We start from the raw sequence: 17,499 nt of genomic DNA on the forward strand, positions 1-17,499 counted from the left end.
TTCCACTGGTGGGTGAGGGGGAAAGGCAAAAGATTTGTGGCTGCATGTTTAAGAAAGAAGCTGAATTCATCACAGTGACAGGGGAGAGTGTTGGCAGAGATCTGAGCTATTTATTCTTTTAGGAAAATCCTATAAAGAATGACACAAGGAAGCCTCTATCTGCAGTCTTGTTCATCACACTGGTGAAGAATCTGATAACAGATGTATGCAGTAGCGTGATTTAGTGCTAGGAGCTGGCCCCTGATGTGTATTAATACAGCGGCAAAGCAGAACGCACCTCTCTTCATCACTCATTTCTACAAAAGAGGTGGAATCTGAGATGCCCCGATGTTAGGCAGAGCAAGCCCATTTGTTCTACTGACTGATGGCACAGGCTCAGGCTATGTCCTTCACCTCCATGGGGCACTCAGGTTATGGATATAAAAAAAAGGAAACAGTCAGTGAAGCAAGCCTTAGTCAACAAGTGAAAAGAGGAGCTGGGCTCAGTAGGGGAGACGTTTCATGCTCAAGTCTCCTTTAATACCTCCCAGAACATTTACCGATTTGAACATGGAAAGGATTTTAAACTCTTCTCAACAATTCTTCTCTCATAAACAATTAAAAGCAAAAAATAGAGCTAGATTTTAAGGAGAAAAAAGAGCCAAAATATAAAAGAAGGGAGACTGTGTTTTAATGCTTCCAATACCACAGACTGGATGAGGATCTGGGTTTTGATGAGAAGTCATAGTTTGGAACCAATCCTATAGTATATAAGAGAGAACACCTGCAGTGTTTAAGAGTCACAGGAAAACCAGTCTGACCTTGGCTCTGCAATTTATCAACCAAGTGACCTCGGGGAAGTGATTAACCTCTCTAAGCCTCAAATATCTCATGTGTATTGGGAATAGAAACAGCATCTACTTTATAAAGTTGTTGCAAAGATTAAGTAAAATGATGTATGCAAAGGTTTAGCTCAGGGCATAGCCATGTGGAAATCACTAAAAAAATTTACTATAATCATAAGACCTGTGATTAAGATTGTCCATTATCATGATAATCAGTCTGAAACATTATCAAGCAGTTGTCCCAAACAGAAGCTCAAAGAGGTGAATTTCAGACCATGCTGAAACTTACTCTGTAAAGGTAGGGGAAAGAGTTCCCTATCTGTCATAGGTCTACTCTCTACTCAACTATCAATTGCCCTGATCTGTATATAATTTGTATAATATATAGTATTTTATTATAACTTAGAGTATTTTCTGAAGAAAATAATCTGTGACATACTAAATTCTCACAGAATGAATTCACTACCATCAAGAAAATAATTGTAGGGATCAGTGGTTCCCAGAGAGGAATGGGTGAAACAGGAAAGGGAGGTCAATTGTATGGTGACAGAAAGTAACTAGATTTTTGAAGGTGATCACTTTGTAGTGTATACAAATGTCAAATTACAGTGTTGTACACCGGAAACTAATATAATAAAAAAAAAGAAAAATAATAACTGTAGGTATTTATCCAGAACAATACACCCGAAATTGTATTGAAATAACATAAAGGATTTCCTATGATTACTAATTACGTTTAACTATCTTCTCTTAACTCCAAAAAAACCCCAATCTGTAGACATCCAATATTCTTGCTGATATAATAAATACATAACTATTCCCCTTTGTTTTCATTTAAGGATAATACACATATAGTACATAAATCACAAATGTACAGCTCAGTGAATCTTTACATATGTATATACTCATGTAATCCCCACCTAGTTCATGATACAGAACGTTTCCAGTGTCCCAGAAGACTTTTTTTATGTCCTTTCCTGGTCACTACCCCCTAACAGACATAACTATTATTTTGTTTTCTATCAACAACTTTTGCCCAGGAAACTAAAGGTTTTAACTTGTAAAATTGTTTCCCCCCCGCCCCCCGTCTTTAATCCCCCTCGCCGCCCACTTCCGCCCACTTCCACCCCCGACCTACGGATGTTGCCGTCTCCCTTTTTTTCTTTTTATAAGAACTAGATCTCTGAAGGCGGGGTGTCTCCTCCCACGCACTCGTGGCGTGCACCCAGGGCCCGGCACCCCCAGTGCACTCTGGAGGCCTGGCGCACCTGGGTATATGGTCCGTGGCTCCACCTGGGGCAAACCCGGGACCTTCTGCGTGTAAAGCAGACGTGCTAATCACTACACTATGGAGCCATCCCATAAAATTGTTTTTAATTAGAAATCTCATGACTGCTAAAATATTAGCATTCTCTATACATGACAGTGAGAATAATGTACTGTATATTAAATAAGAAAGTAAATAAACCCATATTGCTCTTTGGCTATGGACTAAAACACTGCCACCCTAATGAGATTTTCAACAGAGACCTAATTTCTTATCTGTGCTAGAACAAAGTGTAGATGACTGAAGATTGTTGAGAGTGAAATAGAGGGATTCAAACTCAAGAAAGTCATGTGACACAATGAAAAAAACATAAGACTGTAAGGTCAGAGAGAACTAGGTTTGAATTCTTAAAATATGTGTAACCTTGGTCAAATCACACTTCTTACTCTCAGTTTTTCTATGTAAAATGAAAATAAAATGACCTATCTTAATCTTATAAAGGTTACATGAAAAGGTATATAAAAAATATAATTCAGTGCCTGACACACAGTAGGTGCTCAATAAATAACTACATATAATTACCTGAATTTGGGCTAGACAGAGATGCTGTGGCCACTGGCTTCCGTTTCCTCTTGATGTCACGTGAACATGGAGGTCCTAAATGTATGTTTGCCTGTCTGCAGATGTGAAAAAAAACTATATTGTTTTAACTTTGTAATTCTTACTGTTTAAGGCATTATATTCAACCTGGATGAAATCCTTGACCCATTACAGACACATACTAATGAAATGGGCACCATCCTTTGCCATCAAGTGTCAGTGCAAGATTATTCACTATAACTCACTCTTTACTTACAATATATACCCATTTTAAACTCTTTACCTGATTTCAGAATAGCAGACATTCAAGATTAATTTCAGTAAATATGTTTCATTACATGCTGATTTTTATACAATTATTTTTCATAAAAACTACAACCGCAATTGTTCTAAACTCCTAATGAAATATCTACTCCCAAGCGGTAATATATTGAAAATTTTAATGCTGCATGAACACAAGTATTTGCATAGAATTTTAATAGAAAGCTTAACCCTTCTATCACTATACATCTAGATTTTTAGTAGTGTCTGTATGGCAAGTTTGGTTCCTGTGATTTTTTAAAAATATAAATTAAGTGCTAATAATACGTCTCTTCATCTGAATGTTCAGCTTATTTTAAAAACAAAACAGTGAGAGCTTCAAAGCTAGAAAAGCAAAAGATTCTCTGAAAGACAATGGTCTTAACACTGAAATAGCTAGTGTACTATTTTAATTCTCCTGTTCCTCCTTCCTCTCAAACCAGACAGATCCTACCTCTGATTAAGGACAAAGTTGCAAAGCTTTCCTTGAACATTCAAGGCCCTTATCTACCCTGAATCATTATTTAACTGCTGTACATGTATCTTTTTTCTCTAATGAGGCTTAATCTCCTTGAGAACAGTGGTCATATTTATATTTCTTTCATAATTTTCCAATGATCTACACCAACCTCAGCAGAAGGCACATTAAATATTTGCTGACTAGAAATGTTACAAATAAAAGTTCTAAAAACTAAATAGCCAATTGTACAAGTAAAATGATTAAAATGGTAAATTTTATATTATGTGTATTTTATCGCAATTTTAAAAAAATAGGTAGTATACATACATATAAAAAGAAAACTAATAAAATTATACCAGATGAACTCCTAATCGGTAGTCCTACCTAGGGATCAAGTCTCACAACTTAATAGTCTTAAAACTGGAACCACAGTCAAACTTAGGAGAATTTAGTTAGCAAGGCAACAAGACAAATTTTCCTATTGAGAGGGCCCCAATCAGGCCACTTTCACAAGTTTAAAAGTGCGCACCCATACATACACATGGGTGCTGGCTCGCTCTCTCTCTCACCCACACACACGCATGCGTGTGCCCATTCTTTAAACAGCAAAAGCTTAAGAGTCAATTCAATTTATAAACAAGGAAAAATAGAAATCTGACTGAAATCATGACTTTTTTTAGAATGTAAAGAACACTAAAACAGGCAGAGATGTACAATATAAAAGCCTGTGGTTTGGAAAAGGCCGTCCAAATCACCTTTCATTGATCACTGTCTTCTGTATGGAAAAAGAATTAACTTTATTAAGTATCCTATGAATAGTTAATTCCAAAACCTCAAAGTACAATGTAAATATAAATGTGTCAAGTAGGGTAAACAATTCATTTTTTATACCTTACCTAAATCCTGGAAATAAGTTTAAATCAGCATGCTGATTTAATAATAAGACAGATGACAGAATGTCAAAAGTAGACATGCCTTTAGTCTAAATGCAGAGGTGGTAATTTCCTTTGATGTCAGACACAGGCAGAAAAGAAAATTATACAATAAAATTTTGTTGGTCCTCAAAACAGAGAAATGTACAGGATAGTGTTTCCACTTTCTCTACAATCAAGGTATTTGAGTACATTCAGACCTAAACTCAAACTGTCTAAGCACTTTGCTCTAATTCAATCCTTCTTCTCCTGAAACAAGTCAAACAAAGGGTAACAGTTTATATTCATGCTCTTTCTTCTTTACCTTTAAGCTCATTAAAGGACTCCTCGAAACTCTTTAGATTAAATGTTAAGACCATTTCTTCAAACTTAACTATGTTGTTAGACATCAGGACAGTGGTCACCTCTGAGCTATGGTGATATGGGGAAGGGGACAGTGACTAGGAGCTTCTGGAGTCCTTTCTGGTAATATTCTGTTTCTGGATTTAAATGCTGGTTACTTGGATGGGATTTCATGAAAATTCATCAAGCATATATTATATTTCTCTATAAACTTCTCGGTATGTTATATTGTCCTTTGGTATATTGTCCTTCAATTAACTAAAAAACATTGCAACTTCAAGATCAATATTTACAAAATGCCGAGTTTTGCCAAACAGATGCAAAATGAAAAGCATAAGAAAAATACTGAAAAAGGCTTTAAGATATTCTCAGAGTATCAATTTGGGCTGAACTAAACAAATACTGCCTTTTATTTACATGCCATCCATCATTTTCACAGCTTTGCATGCTTGATATATGTCAGTAAGACGGTTAAAAACACATATTATTACTCTTTTATGGACCTAGCCAGTATTATCTCACATTTTTAAAGGAATGACGCACTTTGAAGTAAAAAGATGAAACCACGTATGCACCAAAATATTTAAATTTTTAACCATTACAGTGCATTTTAATGCTTATTTATTTTAGTAAAATGAAAATAAGTATACTTACCTACTACTATGCGCATAGGTTATTTTATAGCACTATACTCTGCAATGTCCTGAGAGGACTGCTGTGGGCTCAAAGGCTAGGTGGTCCTTACAATATCCTGCCCCTCTGGGCCACGGGTTCCCCACTCTTCCCTGCTCAGTGATGTTAGGGGCTTCAGAGTTAATTGCCCCTATGTTAAATGACCTCCAACTGCTAAGCCTCCAGCCTGTTACTCCTTTCTGCAGTAAATATTCTACTTCTACTACCCCATACCAACTCCTATAATTACTTTGAATGTTCTAAATCCTTCAAATTTTATAAATTTCTCTGGTTATAACTTAGGGAAGAAACCACATAATGAAACTTATTAAGTCAATCATCTTGTAAAAGTATATATTTTTATGTGGACTATTTCCTTTCTACTCAGAAGTTTTGTTGCTTCATCTTATTGTTCACTGAGTTGTTACTAAGCACTGTGGTATACATGGTGGTGAATGGAACAGTCTCTTCCCTAACGGACCTTGTAGCCAAATCTTATTTCCAGCTGCACAGCTTTTCTAGTTACAGAATCTGAATTACAGGGAAACTGAGGCAGGGATAAAGAGGAGTCATGCTCATTTCTAAAATTCAGTTTAATGCTCCTTTCTTCTTAATACATTCCTGTTAGGACCACATCCAAGTTGGAGAGCTATTTCATAAGAGGTAGAATAACATCGCATCTCAGGGCAAAGTACAGAAGGGATATTTGTCGCTCCCTATGGCCCTTCCTAGTAAAGATCTGGGGAAGGAAGAGAAACAGTCAAATTGTTATAGAAGGACAGTAAGACATTTTCCTTCTTTTTTGGTTTTAAGTTAACACTAGTAATGACAGAGTTTATAGCTTGAGAAAATCCGTTTTCCCCTGAGGGCTCTGTCTGCTTGGGAAGACTCTTAAAGGACAAAGAAGGAAGAGACCTAGAGCAAGCCTGAGGGAAGCAGAGCAGCAGCTGGGTGCTTGAAGCAAGATTAGAGACAGGAAATGAAACCTGCCATTCTACAGAGCACATCCGGAACATTAGGACAGCCCCGTTCAGGAACAAAGAATAATCTGTATGGGGCTGAAAGGCTCCCTGAGTTATTTTTGGGAACTTGAGCATGGGAGCAGGCAAATGCTCCAGCCTCAGTTTTCTATTCAAGAAGTTGTTCCAATTTTTTGTTTATCCCAAAACAATAACATCAGTCAACTGTAGACATAATTAATATAAAGAAGGAAAAATAAAGAAACTGACTTTTCCCCCACCCCCATTTTCATTTAGGTGTATTTAACAACCTTGGCTCCTTTTCTTTTTAACGTTATTTCTTTAAGTTGTGTTATTTTACTCTGACTGTATCACTGTCTACTCACAAGACAAAAACTGAAAAGGGACAATGCACGAGGTACCACAAAGGACAAGAAAAACAGTCTGAGCTTCCTCTTCTTACCAACACACAGAACCCCTTCCCTACAGGTAGAAAGGACATTTAACTAGATTTTTAAAAACTCTTTTTTAAGAGCAGTATACAGTTGTTTTTTGTGTTGCAAACTATATACTATATGCAAAGGAGAGGACCTTTCAATTATGCAGAGGGCAAAAAAGGCTAAGTGCAAGTTAGCCTTCTCAATTGGAATGACACATGACTATCAGAATGATGCAAGAAGCTTCTACAAAATAAACACTTCCCACCATGCTGGGGTGAGAGAAGTATCAGTTATATGTTTATTTTGAAAATTTCTCAAATAATACTGATAAGCTTCTACCTACTGTGAAAATTACTGAGTTAAAAAAATAACAAATTCCCAAAGCTAATAAGCTAGTCAATAAAAGAGATCTAAATATTTAACTTAAAGAACAGAATGATTTAAATGATTATAAATTTAGATTAAAGTACTGTTCACCAGTATATAAGTAATTAACTTCGAGAAAAAAATAGGCTCCGCTTGTTCTGTTTCATCTGCTTGGGGCCTCGGTAGTCTTTAGGCATTACTCCTTTCGCAGCATGAATGCCAGGCCAGTACTTCCCCTAAAAGTGTCACATTTCGCAGCATTTGCTGAAAAAAATTTATGGGAGGAAATGAGCATTAAAAGCAACAAATACACTCTTTAAAAATTCTTCAGGAAAAGTCACTAAATTCATTATTATAAACATGAAGGTGAATGCTGGAGATTAACAATTAATTCAAAGAGTATTCTGTATATCCACACATAAACACAACATTTCTATTTTATTTTTTACTGCAGGTAAGTGAAAGATCAGGTGAGTTGTTAAAACTGCACTGTTACTTAGGAAACTGGGCAGATCACTATGTCCCTGGGGCAGGAATGTACTTTTAGGGGAAAAAAAATTACTTTGAGAAATACATGCATGTTTAATAGAACCAATGTTGGCAAAAAAAATAACTGAAGTGACTGCTTTAGATTTAGAACAAAGATATTTAGAGTCACTCCAAAGGAGAGAAAACAGTCTGTATCTGCCAATGGAAGGCTAATTTAAGGAATAGTTCACCTTCAAAAAACACTCATTTTTAAAACTCGTTGAAAAGTTCTTTTTTTTTGCATGAAATAAAAATAAAATTTATTGTGAAAAGGTATTTTTATTTGCTCTACTTTTCTTTAAACACATACAAATAAGTAGCATCAAGAAAAAATTACTGATATTTCTAAGGAGTGAAGGTCATACATAATCATATATCCAGTTATTGTCCTTAATTGCTAATCTATTCACCTCGATTATTTTTAACAAAAATTTATGGTCTACCCTGTATAAAGCATTATGCTGGATGTAGAAAGGGTATACATAAGATGACTGAGCCCAGGGCCCTGCCACCAGGAGCAGACATCATTGTGTGGAAGGCCCATGCATAAAGGATTAATAGATATAAGACACCAAGCTGTAATTAAGGAACAAGCAAAGTGCCAGGGTAAAATGAAGGAAAACAATTAAATCTAAGGAAGCAGACATATCCTTTCCTCATATGTGATTTTATCTTCAGGGTTAACTGACATTTATTAAACACCCAGTGGGAAATAGTTTCACAGACTTGCATACAAGAAAGGATCCTGGCCTATGACACTAGAAAAGCAGCTAGGGAGAGAAAACCACTTCACAATTATAGGACACAGAGGAGGTTTGTCTAATAGGAAGAGATCCTGGCAATTCTACTACTGTTTTCACTCAAGACTAACCTTCAGCAGTCTGGGACAAACTGCTCACGAGCACCTGAAAACTCTCCATAATCTACTTCCCTTGGTTGAGCCAAGACTGACATATCATGAAGCTGTTTCATGCCGTCCACAGGAGCAGAAGTTTCACATCAGTTGGAAAGATGGGTATATGTATTACAATGACAAAAGAGAGAGAAAAAATGTTTTCATCACTCCACTTAGGCAGTAAGATGCCAGCTGGCTGAGAGTTGCTATAAAGAAGACTGTCCAACCGAGAATAAAAGATCCAAGCAATAACTGTGTACTGTATAATGGGAAGCTGCAATCGGATTTGCAGCCGTGTGGACAATGTTACAGCAGAAATGTTTCCTCGCACATGGCCAAAACTAAGGCACTAAACATGTGAGCAAGAGCTGCTGCGCGTCACAGTATACCCAACAGATATAGGACTAATAAAAGGTTCTTTCCTCCAAGCCCTGAGGTAAAACCTGAGGCTGTTTACTATGGCTCCAAAGGTCAAAATTAATAGCATGAATTGAGTCTTCTTCTTGCTCTTTGAAACTCCTTGTCAAAGGGCACAGCCAGCTGGGCACACAACTCTGATATGCAGATCATAACGTTTGTGAACAGATAAAATGAATTACAATGAGCATGGCCTATCAATTTTCAAATTTCTAATGAGCAGGAAGGTATTTCTCTTTTTTACTCAAACACTGTTCAAATGCCTCCTCTTTCAGAGTCCATTCGAGGCCACTTAAGCACCTCAAGAATCTGTACTACATCTCATTAGGAAACAGCTCTGGAACCCAACATAAAGTTTATAAAACTACAGTTATCCTAAGGGCAGGGTAAGGTAGTAACTATAAAACAAAAATAATATTAGCTACACTATGCGAAATATTCAAATATTATTTCATCTTGATGTCTGCATTTTAAAGATGAGGAAATTGCGGTATGGAGAAGCTAAGTCATTTGCTCAGGTAAAACCGAGATTCTTGACTTCGATAAGAATTAGTCTGCCTCACACCAATATCCACTAATGAGATTAAGAACTTAAAGAAGGAATAAATGAAAATGGTGATACATTACCAAATCACCACCCAAAATAGAAGAAAGATCAGGAAAGCTGAGAAAACTCAAAACTGCCAAGAGACATTCAAAAACTATAACTGGTGGCCTGCGTATCACACAGAGATATAGCAATTGATAAGTTCAAGTTATGGTTTTTCTAAGGCAATAATGGTAAGAAAAGCTATCCTGCACAATCAATAATCTTTCATTTTGGGAAAAGCCGCCTATAGCACTAGCTCCTTATTACCATTCTCTGACTCTGTCCTTGACAGCAATACCACTGCCTTTAACAGAACACCAATCACACCATCGGCTGTTTGAGCAGCAGCAACTCTTAACACTGATACTAAGTATTACTACTTTAATAACAACGTCCCAATACTAGCAACCAAATCAAAACAGCTGGTTTAAGAATTCCATCCGTGCACCCTGCCAACCATCCAACTATCCACAGACCCACCCAACAACTCCTCCCATTTGTTAATCACCACGTGCCGGGCTCTGTGCTAAACCCTCACAGTCTTCTTCACCTGCAGCAGTTCTTCAAAGCTAAGGGGAGTTCAGTTCTACTTCCCACAAGGAATCGTGCCCACAATATCAAAACACAGAGCTTGTGCCAATTATGAAATGGGATTTCCTGTTAAGCAAATTACAAATCACCCGTCATAAAACCATATGCATTTAGAGCAATAGTTCTTAACCCTAGCTGCATATTAGAGTCACCCGGGAGCTTTAAAATAATGCCAATACCTAGGCCTCATCCCAAACCAATTAAATCATAATCTTTGGAGGTGGGGCGGAGCATGGATATATTTTTTAAAGCTTCTCAGGTGATTCCAATGTGAGGCCAGTTTTGAAAACCACCAAACTTAAGTATTTTGAGAGTGGCATTTCTGAAAACCTCTTAACCCATAAATCTAATAGGTGGCACAAACACCACAATGACTCCCTCTCCCATCCATTGCACCTGCCATCTGGGCTGTATTAAAAAGATACATGGATAAAATGATCTCTTAAAACCACGGTCCCCTCATTTCTTTGTTTACAGCAATGAAATACTAAACAAGGGGGTACCTTGAGGTCACTCATCTCCCTGCAGCGACCCCCAGGCCTCATGCTGAGAACCAGAGCTGTATAATGCTCTAGCAGTGAGGAGGTGGCTAAAGGGTCCTCACTCCCATGCGGCTGAGCGTGTGGTTCTGTGGAACTGGCCATGTCCAGGCAGGAAGCAGCCTCAGCTCAGTAACCTGACGGGAGGAAACCTTCTCAGTTCAGGCATGATTATCAAACTCTTTGTGCTCTTAAAGGAGAGTAATTATAGGCATGTGAAAAAAGGAAAGCACTCCCTGAGGAACTCTTCCTCACATGCTTCCCAAGAGGCACCAGGGCCATTAAAAATTCCATGATGAAGAAGAAAAACAGCCTGGGAACAGCCAGGAGGCAATACAGCAAATTAATACACCAGCTCTCCTCGGGGAAAGCTGTGATAAAACAGGAAACACTTCTCTCTTCGCAAAATAAAATTATACCACTAATGATAACATAGTCACCACACACACACAAATCGTTCTAATGATGGGTGTGAAATTCCCAATGCTGCCCAGATGCTTTGAAAGAAATCTTTTCCTACTACAGATAAAATGGAACAAGAAAAAGTAAAATTTCCATTCAAAACAGTTTTTTTTTTTTTAATGGTGACATTGGTTAACGAAATCCAGTAAGTTTCAGGTGTACAATTTATCGGTAAGGCGCGCGCGCGCACACACACACACACACACACACTGCATTGTGTGTGTTCACCTCCTATAGTTCGAACCAGATTTTAATACAGTCATTCACCTGTCCCTTCCCTGACACCACTGCTCTTACGTTCCCCTTCCCAGGAGTCAGGCTTTGTTAAAGGGTCTACTCTTCACAAAGCCCACTACCCAGTTCGGATCAAATCTCATCTCTCAGCCACACCGAAGCTAAACTGCTCCTTCTCTACTGATCCCTTGCTGGGCAGGGACTCCACTATCTCAAAAGAATGAGAGGGCGCCCCAGGAACTGAGTTTCATCATCCACATTTTCTAAAAATTGCCCAGAGGTCACTTGTGCCGACCATTTCTGATAGATTAGTGGTTGCCAAACTTTATTGTTTGTGCACCCTCATGAGTAAAATATTTGAGCAAATACTCCTTATATACGTAATACATACACATGAAACAAAACTGTGTCGCTAGACTAATATATGTATAATTTAAAACAAAAAAGAATCTTAAGGATAAGAAAATAAATAAATGTAAGCTTAAAAATCTTCTTCCCCGATGCCAAAGAACCTTTATGTGTGCAACCCGTTTTGTACACACTACCCTGGGAATGTCTAGAAGGACAAGGATAAGTTATAATTGTCCATATCCTCTCGCCTTGTTCTAAGCAATGGTCTAAAGTAACAAACAATATTTTCCTAGAGCTGAGTGTACGAGAAGCAAAGCCTAGACTTCCTTATTTTTCCAAGTCTAGCCACAAGCAGTGCCAGCAAGAGGATGAAGATAATGATGTGGATAATGAGATATATAAAAAAACAAGAAGCTGACACCCACTCCAGCCAGGATGAGGCTGTAGAGGCAATGGGAAACCTGATGAAAGCATGGACACTGATCTCAGCACAGCACAGCACAGCTCTAGGTAGCAGAGGTAAAAGAAGGCAGGCAAATAATCCACTTTCAGCATCTGACATGATACGGTGATTCTTACAGTCTTCCCAAAGAGTATACATGGCCATTATTTTAAACGGTATTAAGACAAAGAGCTGGAGAACTGTTTTCCTATCGATTGAAATCTTGTGTCTTCCAAGAACACCCCCTCCTCTAAGAAAACCACCCTGAGCCTCTAAGTTAGGGGCCCCTCCCCTGTGTTCCATATCATTCTGGTAAACACCTTTATACACTTATCATTCCATATTATAAATGTCAATTTTCACACCTGACTTTCCCATGAGAATGCGAGCTCCTTAAGGGTAGGTAGTACCTAAACGAAGAGCCTGGCACATAGTAGGGAGTCAGCAAATGCTGAATTACTGAATGAATAAATCACACACTACTGAAGAAAAGGCCTTACAGCAGTTTATCATCATTCACAATTGTCCACTTTGCTAGTAACACCATTTGTGACAGTCTATTCAAAAGACTTTCCCTACTGAAATACTCCTCCCAGTAGGTCTGACAGCAGGTTACGTTGCAATTTATTGTTACAGCCCAGAGTGGAAGTTCTAATTGTATCCATGAAAGAGTAACTTCTTTGTGTAGCCTGCACCCCAAATCCATGAACATATCCAATTAAGAACATATTAGGAAGAAAAAAAAATCATCAGAACTTTGGAAATTCTCTGCACCACTAGAAAGCAGAAAAGTTCTATGGTTCAGCCTATCAGCTGCTCTTTTGTGTACAATAACCCTGCTAGAGAATGCTACACTTAAAACTGTATTTACAAAACAACTACAATAAGTATTTACATCCTATGTCACCTAACAAGAGAGTTTATACTGAGAGGTGCTAAATCGATTTTGCTACTTAGGCACAGGATTCATTCAGTCTGACAAATATATACGAAACACCGAGTAAGTGCCAGACACTGTGTTAGGTGCTGCGGATATATCAGACAACGAGAAAAGGTCCCCATATTTTGAAGTTTATATTCTAGTGAGACGGGGGAAAAGTAGGGGGGGAAAAACAAAGTCATTATAGACTATGATAAATGCTCTAAAGAAAAGAAAGATGATGATCAGAGATTGGTAGAAACGGTCCCTATAGATAGGATGGTCAGAGAGGTCCACCCTGAGGTGAGAAGGAGCCAGTCATGGGAACAGCTCTAAGATAGTAGTCCACGCAAAGGGAACACGTGTGAAGGCTCAGAGGCAGGAAAGGGTGCTATTTTTAAAGAACAAAATAGAGTTCCCTAGTGCAGCTGGATCTCTCTCCCAATGAGGAAGAAGTTTATGAAAGGAGTTTGGACATGTAGGCAGAATATGCAGGGTTTTGCAGGTCAAGATGAGGGCCATTAATGATGTTCTTTGAAGATGGGGCTTGTAGCAGAGAAATATGAAATAGGAGCCAGAAGACTTAGGTCAAAGTTGATACTTAAATCACATACTAGCCACATGACCACAGGAAAGATGCCTTGCCACTCTGCCTCAGTTTCTGCATCTGTAAAACATCTACTGACCTCAAAAGGTTGTAAAGATCAAATTGGATACGATACACAAATATACTTTATAATTTAAAAAGTGTTATAAAAAGGAAACTGGTACTGTCTGGAAGGAAAGAGCCACTAGGAGACAATCACCTGGCCGAGCAGTGTGCTGGTGAACATCTTCGGTGAGAAGCATCAGCAAGAACATCAAGGGAGTAAAGAGGAGAAAGGGGATTAAACTGCAAAAATAAACAAGATTATATTAGTAAGGCTTATATGAAACAAACCTGATTGATCATAAAGGGTAACCTGCTTTTTGATTACTTTCCCCTTTGACTGTTCAACTCTTGCTATATCACAGACAACATTCAATAAAGTTGCTCATTTCCAATAGTGCACCCATGAATGCAGCATACCTCATCTACTACACCTCAAAAAAAGACTATTCTTTGGTAAACAACAACTGTCAAAAATTTATGATACACAATAATTACTTAAGTGGCAGAAGATAGTACAGTTGACCCTTGAATAACACAAGGGTTGGGGCACCAACCCCCAGTGCAGTCAAAAATCCCAGTATAACTTTGACTCACAAAAACTTAACTATTAATAGCCTACTGTTTACCCAAAGCCTCACTGATAACGTAAACAGTTAACATATATTTTATATGTTATATACATTATGTATTATATTCCTATAGGAAAGTAAGCTAGAAAATAGAAAACATTAAGAAAATCATTAAAAAAGAGGAAATACATTTACAGTATTTATTAAAAAAAATCAATGTATAAGTGGACCCACAAAGTTCAAACTCGTGTTGGTCAACGGTCAACTGTACCTTATAAATGACATAACGGGAACTTATGTCTATTCATTATAAGCCCTTGTTCCCAAGAAAACTATCATGAAATTACCTTTTCATTTCCTTATCCTGGCAAATGTTTCCAGTGAATAACTGGTTAGCACATACCAGCAGCATAGTGTAGCGGAAACAGAACTAGACAAAGAATTAGAACACCTAACATTTAGTTCCAGTCTGCCACTGAGTTGCCATGTATTAAAAATTATATAATCTCTTTAAACTTTATTATCCTCATCTGTGAAATGCATGTATTGCTCTCTGTTGTACCTATTTTACAGGATTATTGTGAGGGTTAAATGAAATACTGCTTTCAGTTTATAATTTCAGTTTCCCTTCTATAAAACATATATTGCCTCAAAAAAGTAGTTGTGAGAATCAAATGGGATACTACATATAAAAGAACCTCACTTTACGTTTGCTAGTTTTCTTTGGATTTTTTCCCACAATAAATAAACCTCCCTCAAAATTATTCTGAATGGTTATTTTCAAAAGAATTTTAAAGACTACAAATTACAGAACTGTTCTCTGTGTCAGAGGTTCCAGTCTCAGTTCTACTAGCTCCATGACTTTGGACAAATAGCTTAAATCTCATCCGTAAATAACAGATCTGGAGAAGATGATCCCCAAAGGTCCCCTTCTACTTTTAGATCCTCTGATGCAAACAGGATTAGCACTCTAGCTTAGAGTTCCCCAAACTGCAGTCTCTCACATCTCACCTCAATGGCTTTTTCTTTATCTGCCTACCACCTGCGCCACTACTTACTTCATATTTTTATGTCAATTATTATTACTCAGCCTTGTTTTTACTAATTTTTATGGAATAACAAGTTTGATATAATGATTACATCTATTTTATAACTAATCACCAAGATAAAGCAATCTCTCTCCCCGCCAAAATCAAAAGCTTCAAACATAAAGGAACACGGCTACTGTCAGTAATTTTAAAACACCCCAAAAGGACTAGATATGCCAAGGGCTCCCTCAGGGGGTAGTTAGGGACAAAATTAAGAAAGTAAGACTCTAAGGCCTCGACCCCACTTCACCCAATGCTGTTCTACCTTCTTCTGTTTCATATGTTTAGGCTTCAACATTGTACTTCTCAGCACAGGATTCTGATGTTGAACTAAACCATAAGCAAATGAGGTTGATTCTGATTTCTTACTGCAAAGTTCAAAACTAAAAAGAAAATGAGATTCCTATGAAATGTATGTATTATAAGTAATAAATTAAAGATCACAGATGAACCTATCAAGGGGAATTAGCTACAGTTCTTATCAGTGAATATCAGATATTCTTGGAAAACAGTCCTCCAAGAAAATCATAACACAGGGAGTGGGAACCTTACCTCATGTGCACAAGCAGAAATGTGTGGAAAATCAGAAGCCAACGCTTTATTCTTTCTAAAGAAAAGGAAATCAAATGATAAAATAAAGATGACAAAGAAAAGATCTTACCTGATTTCGTTCTCTTTTCCCAGCTGATGGTAACCAGAAACTAAAGAAAGGGAGAGATAACAGGAAAGAAAACAATAAAAGAAGTGGTAGAAAAATTACAGAGAGGAGGAAAAGATAAAAAGATGTTGGGATAATGAAGTGGACAAACAGAAAAAAGATGGAATTGGAAGAGAAAAGGAGAGAGATATTAAATGCATAGGAACTTTTTTGCAGAAAACAGCTCGTCAAAGAAAAAAGCCTTGTAATGAAATGTAAAAGACTAGACACACTAAAAAGAACCCCCAGATTATAGTGTGACGCCAATGCACTCTCAGCTGTGCAGTGACAACAGAATTCCCACTCCAACAAGGGCATAAACTACACGTACATTTTGCCTATTTTGTAAATTAAAAATTCGATCTGGATAGGTAAAAGATCATAGTTGAATACTGACCTTGTCATGTACAGGCAACAACACGAGCCAATCGTGTTAGGGGACGAGGCTGTCATAAGAAAGGCTGGAATGATTTTCCTACAACTACACACAGGATTTTTAGTTGTACTTAATCTCAGTAGTTAGAACAAAAAGATATTTCTCTATATAGAGGTCTAAAAATGGGAAGAGAATATAAGAGAATGTAGAGGCAATCACCCATTTTGAACAGAAAAATGAGTTTAAAATATAACATCCTTATTGGAGGCTACTTTTATAATGGAGCACCTATAGATATAAAAAGCAAAGAAATAAAAACTAGTCTAGGAAGGAAAAATATCACTTTTATAGGTTTAGGATATGGGCCATGTTAACTATTATAAAGTACAGATCTTTAAGATCTCCTCTTTCAGCTCTAAAGTCAGATTTCAAGGTTTTTTCATAAAACTTCCCTCTGCCTCTTTCTCCAAGAATCAGACTAGAAGAGCCAGTAAATACATAAGCACTTACTCTTTCTGCCGAGAGTCACTAATGATGTGGCCTATCTTCTCAGTACCCAAAGTACTTATGTTGGTCTCCTGAAAAGACAAGGAAGACAAAAGTGTCATCCAACCACAGAAACGAATATATAAAATACGATGTGTCATCAAGCTCACACTTTGCCATAACTGTGCCAGCAACGTCAAAGGTACACGTCAAAAGTCAATCTTAAAATCCAACAGTAACTATATTCCTTTTTATGGGAATCTATCTTAAAAGTATTTCTTGCTATCCTAATTCTTCTCTAGTGTTCCAAAAAAGTCATTATAAACATTGTTTACTATATATATAGTATTTTAATATAGTGAGTATTACCTCCTGGAGTTATTGAAGTATACAGAAATAAAAACACTTAAAAAAAATCTAACGGCCAATTTTTAACAGGCCAAGACATCAAGCTCTTACAGTCGTATGATTATAGTCCCAATGGCCTTCATAATGGGACATG

General features: G+C 37.4%; 1 protein-coding gene across 13 annotated transcripts in view; it reads right to left on the reverse strand.

Moving 5' to 3' along the window:
- Window positions 1-17,499, reverse strand: part of GPATCH2L (G-patch domain containing 2 like) — a 53,937-nt gene that overhangs the window by 13,772 nt on the left and 22,666 nt on the right. For 4 of the 13 annotated variants that reach the window (XM_023537087.1, XM_023537088.1, XM_023537085.1 and 1 more), the window contains exons 6-10: window positions 17,022-17,089; window positions 16,533-16,616; window positions 15,991-16,045; window positions 13,936-14,021; window positions 2,674-2,768 (exon numbers count right to left, since the gene is read on the reverse strand). In XM_023537087.1, the coding sequence (XP_023392855.1) occupies window positions 2,674-2,768; window positions 13,936-14,021; window positions 15,991-16,045; window positions 16,533-16,616; window positions 17,022-17,089 (388 nt within the window). Of the gene's footprint in view, window positions 1-2,673; window positions 2,769-13,935; window positions 14,022-14,697; window positions 14,781-15,990; window positions 16,046-16,099; window positions 16,140-16,532; window positions 16,617-17,021; window positions 17,090-17,499 lie in introns of those variants that run through there. The other 9 variants (XR_002782947.1, XM_023537086.1, XM_023537090.1 and 6 more) reach the window with 9 other exon arrangements.

Source organism: Pteropus vampyrus, unplaced genomic scaffold (genome assembly GCF_000151845.1).
Source record: "Pteropus vampyrus isolate Shadow unplaced genomic scaffold, Pvam_2.0 Scaffold177, whole genome shotgun sequence".
NCBI lineage: Eukaryota > Metazoa > Chordata > Mammalia > Chiroptera > Pteropodidae > Pteropus > Pteropus vampyrus.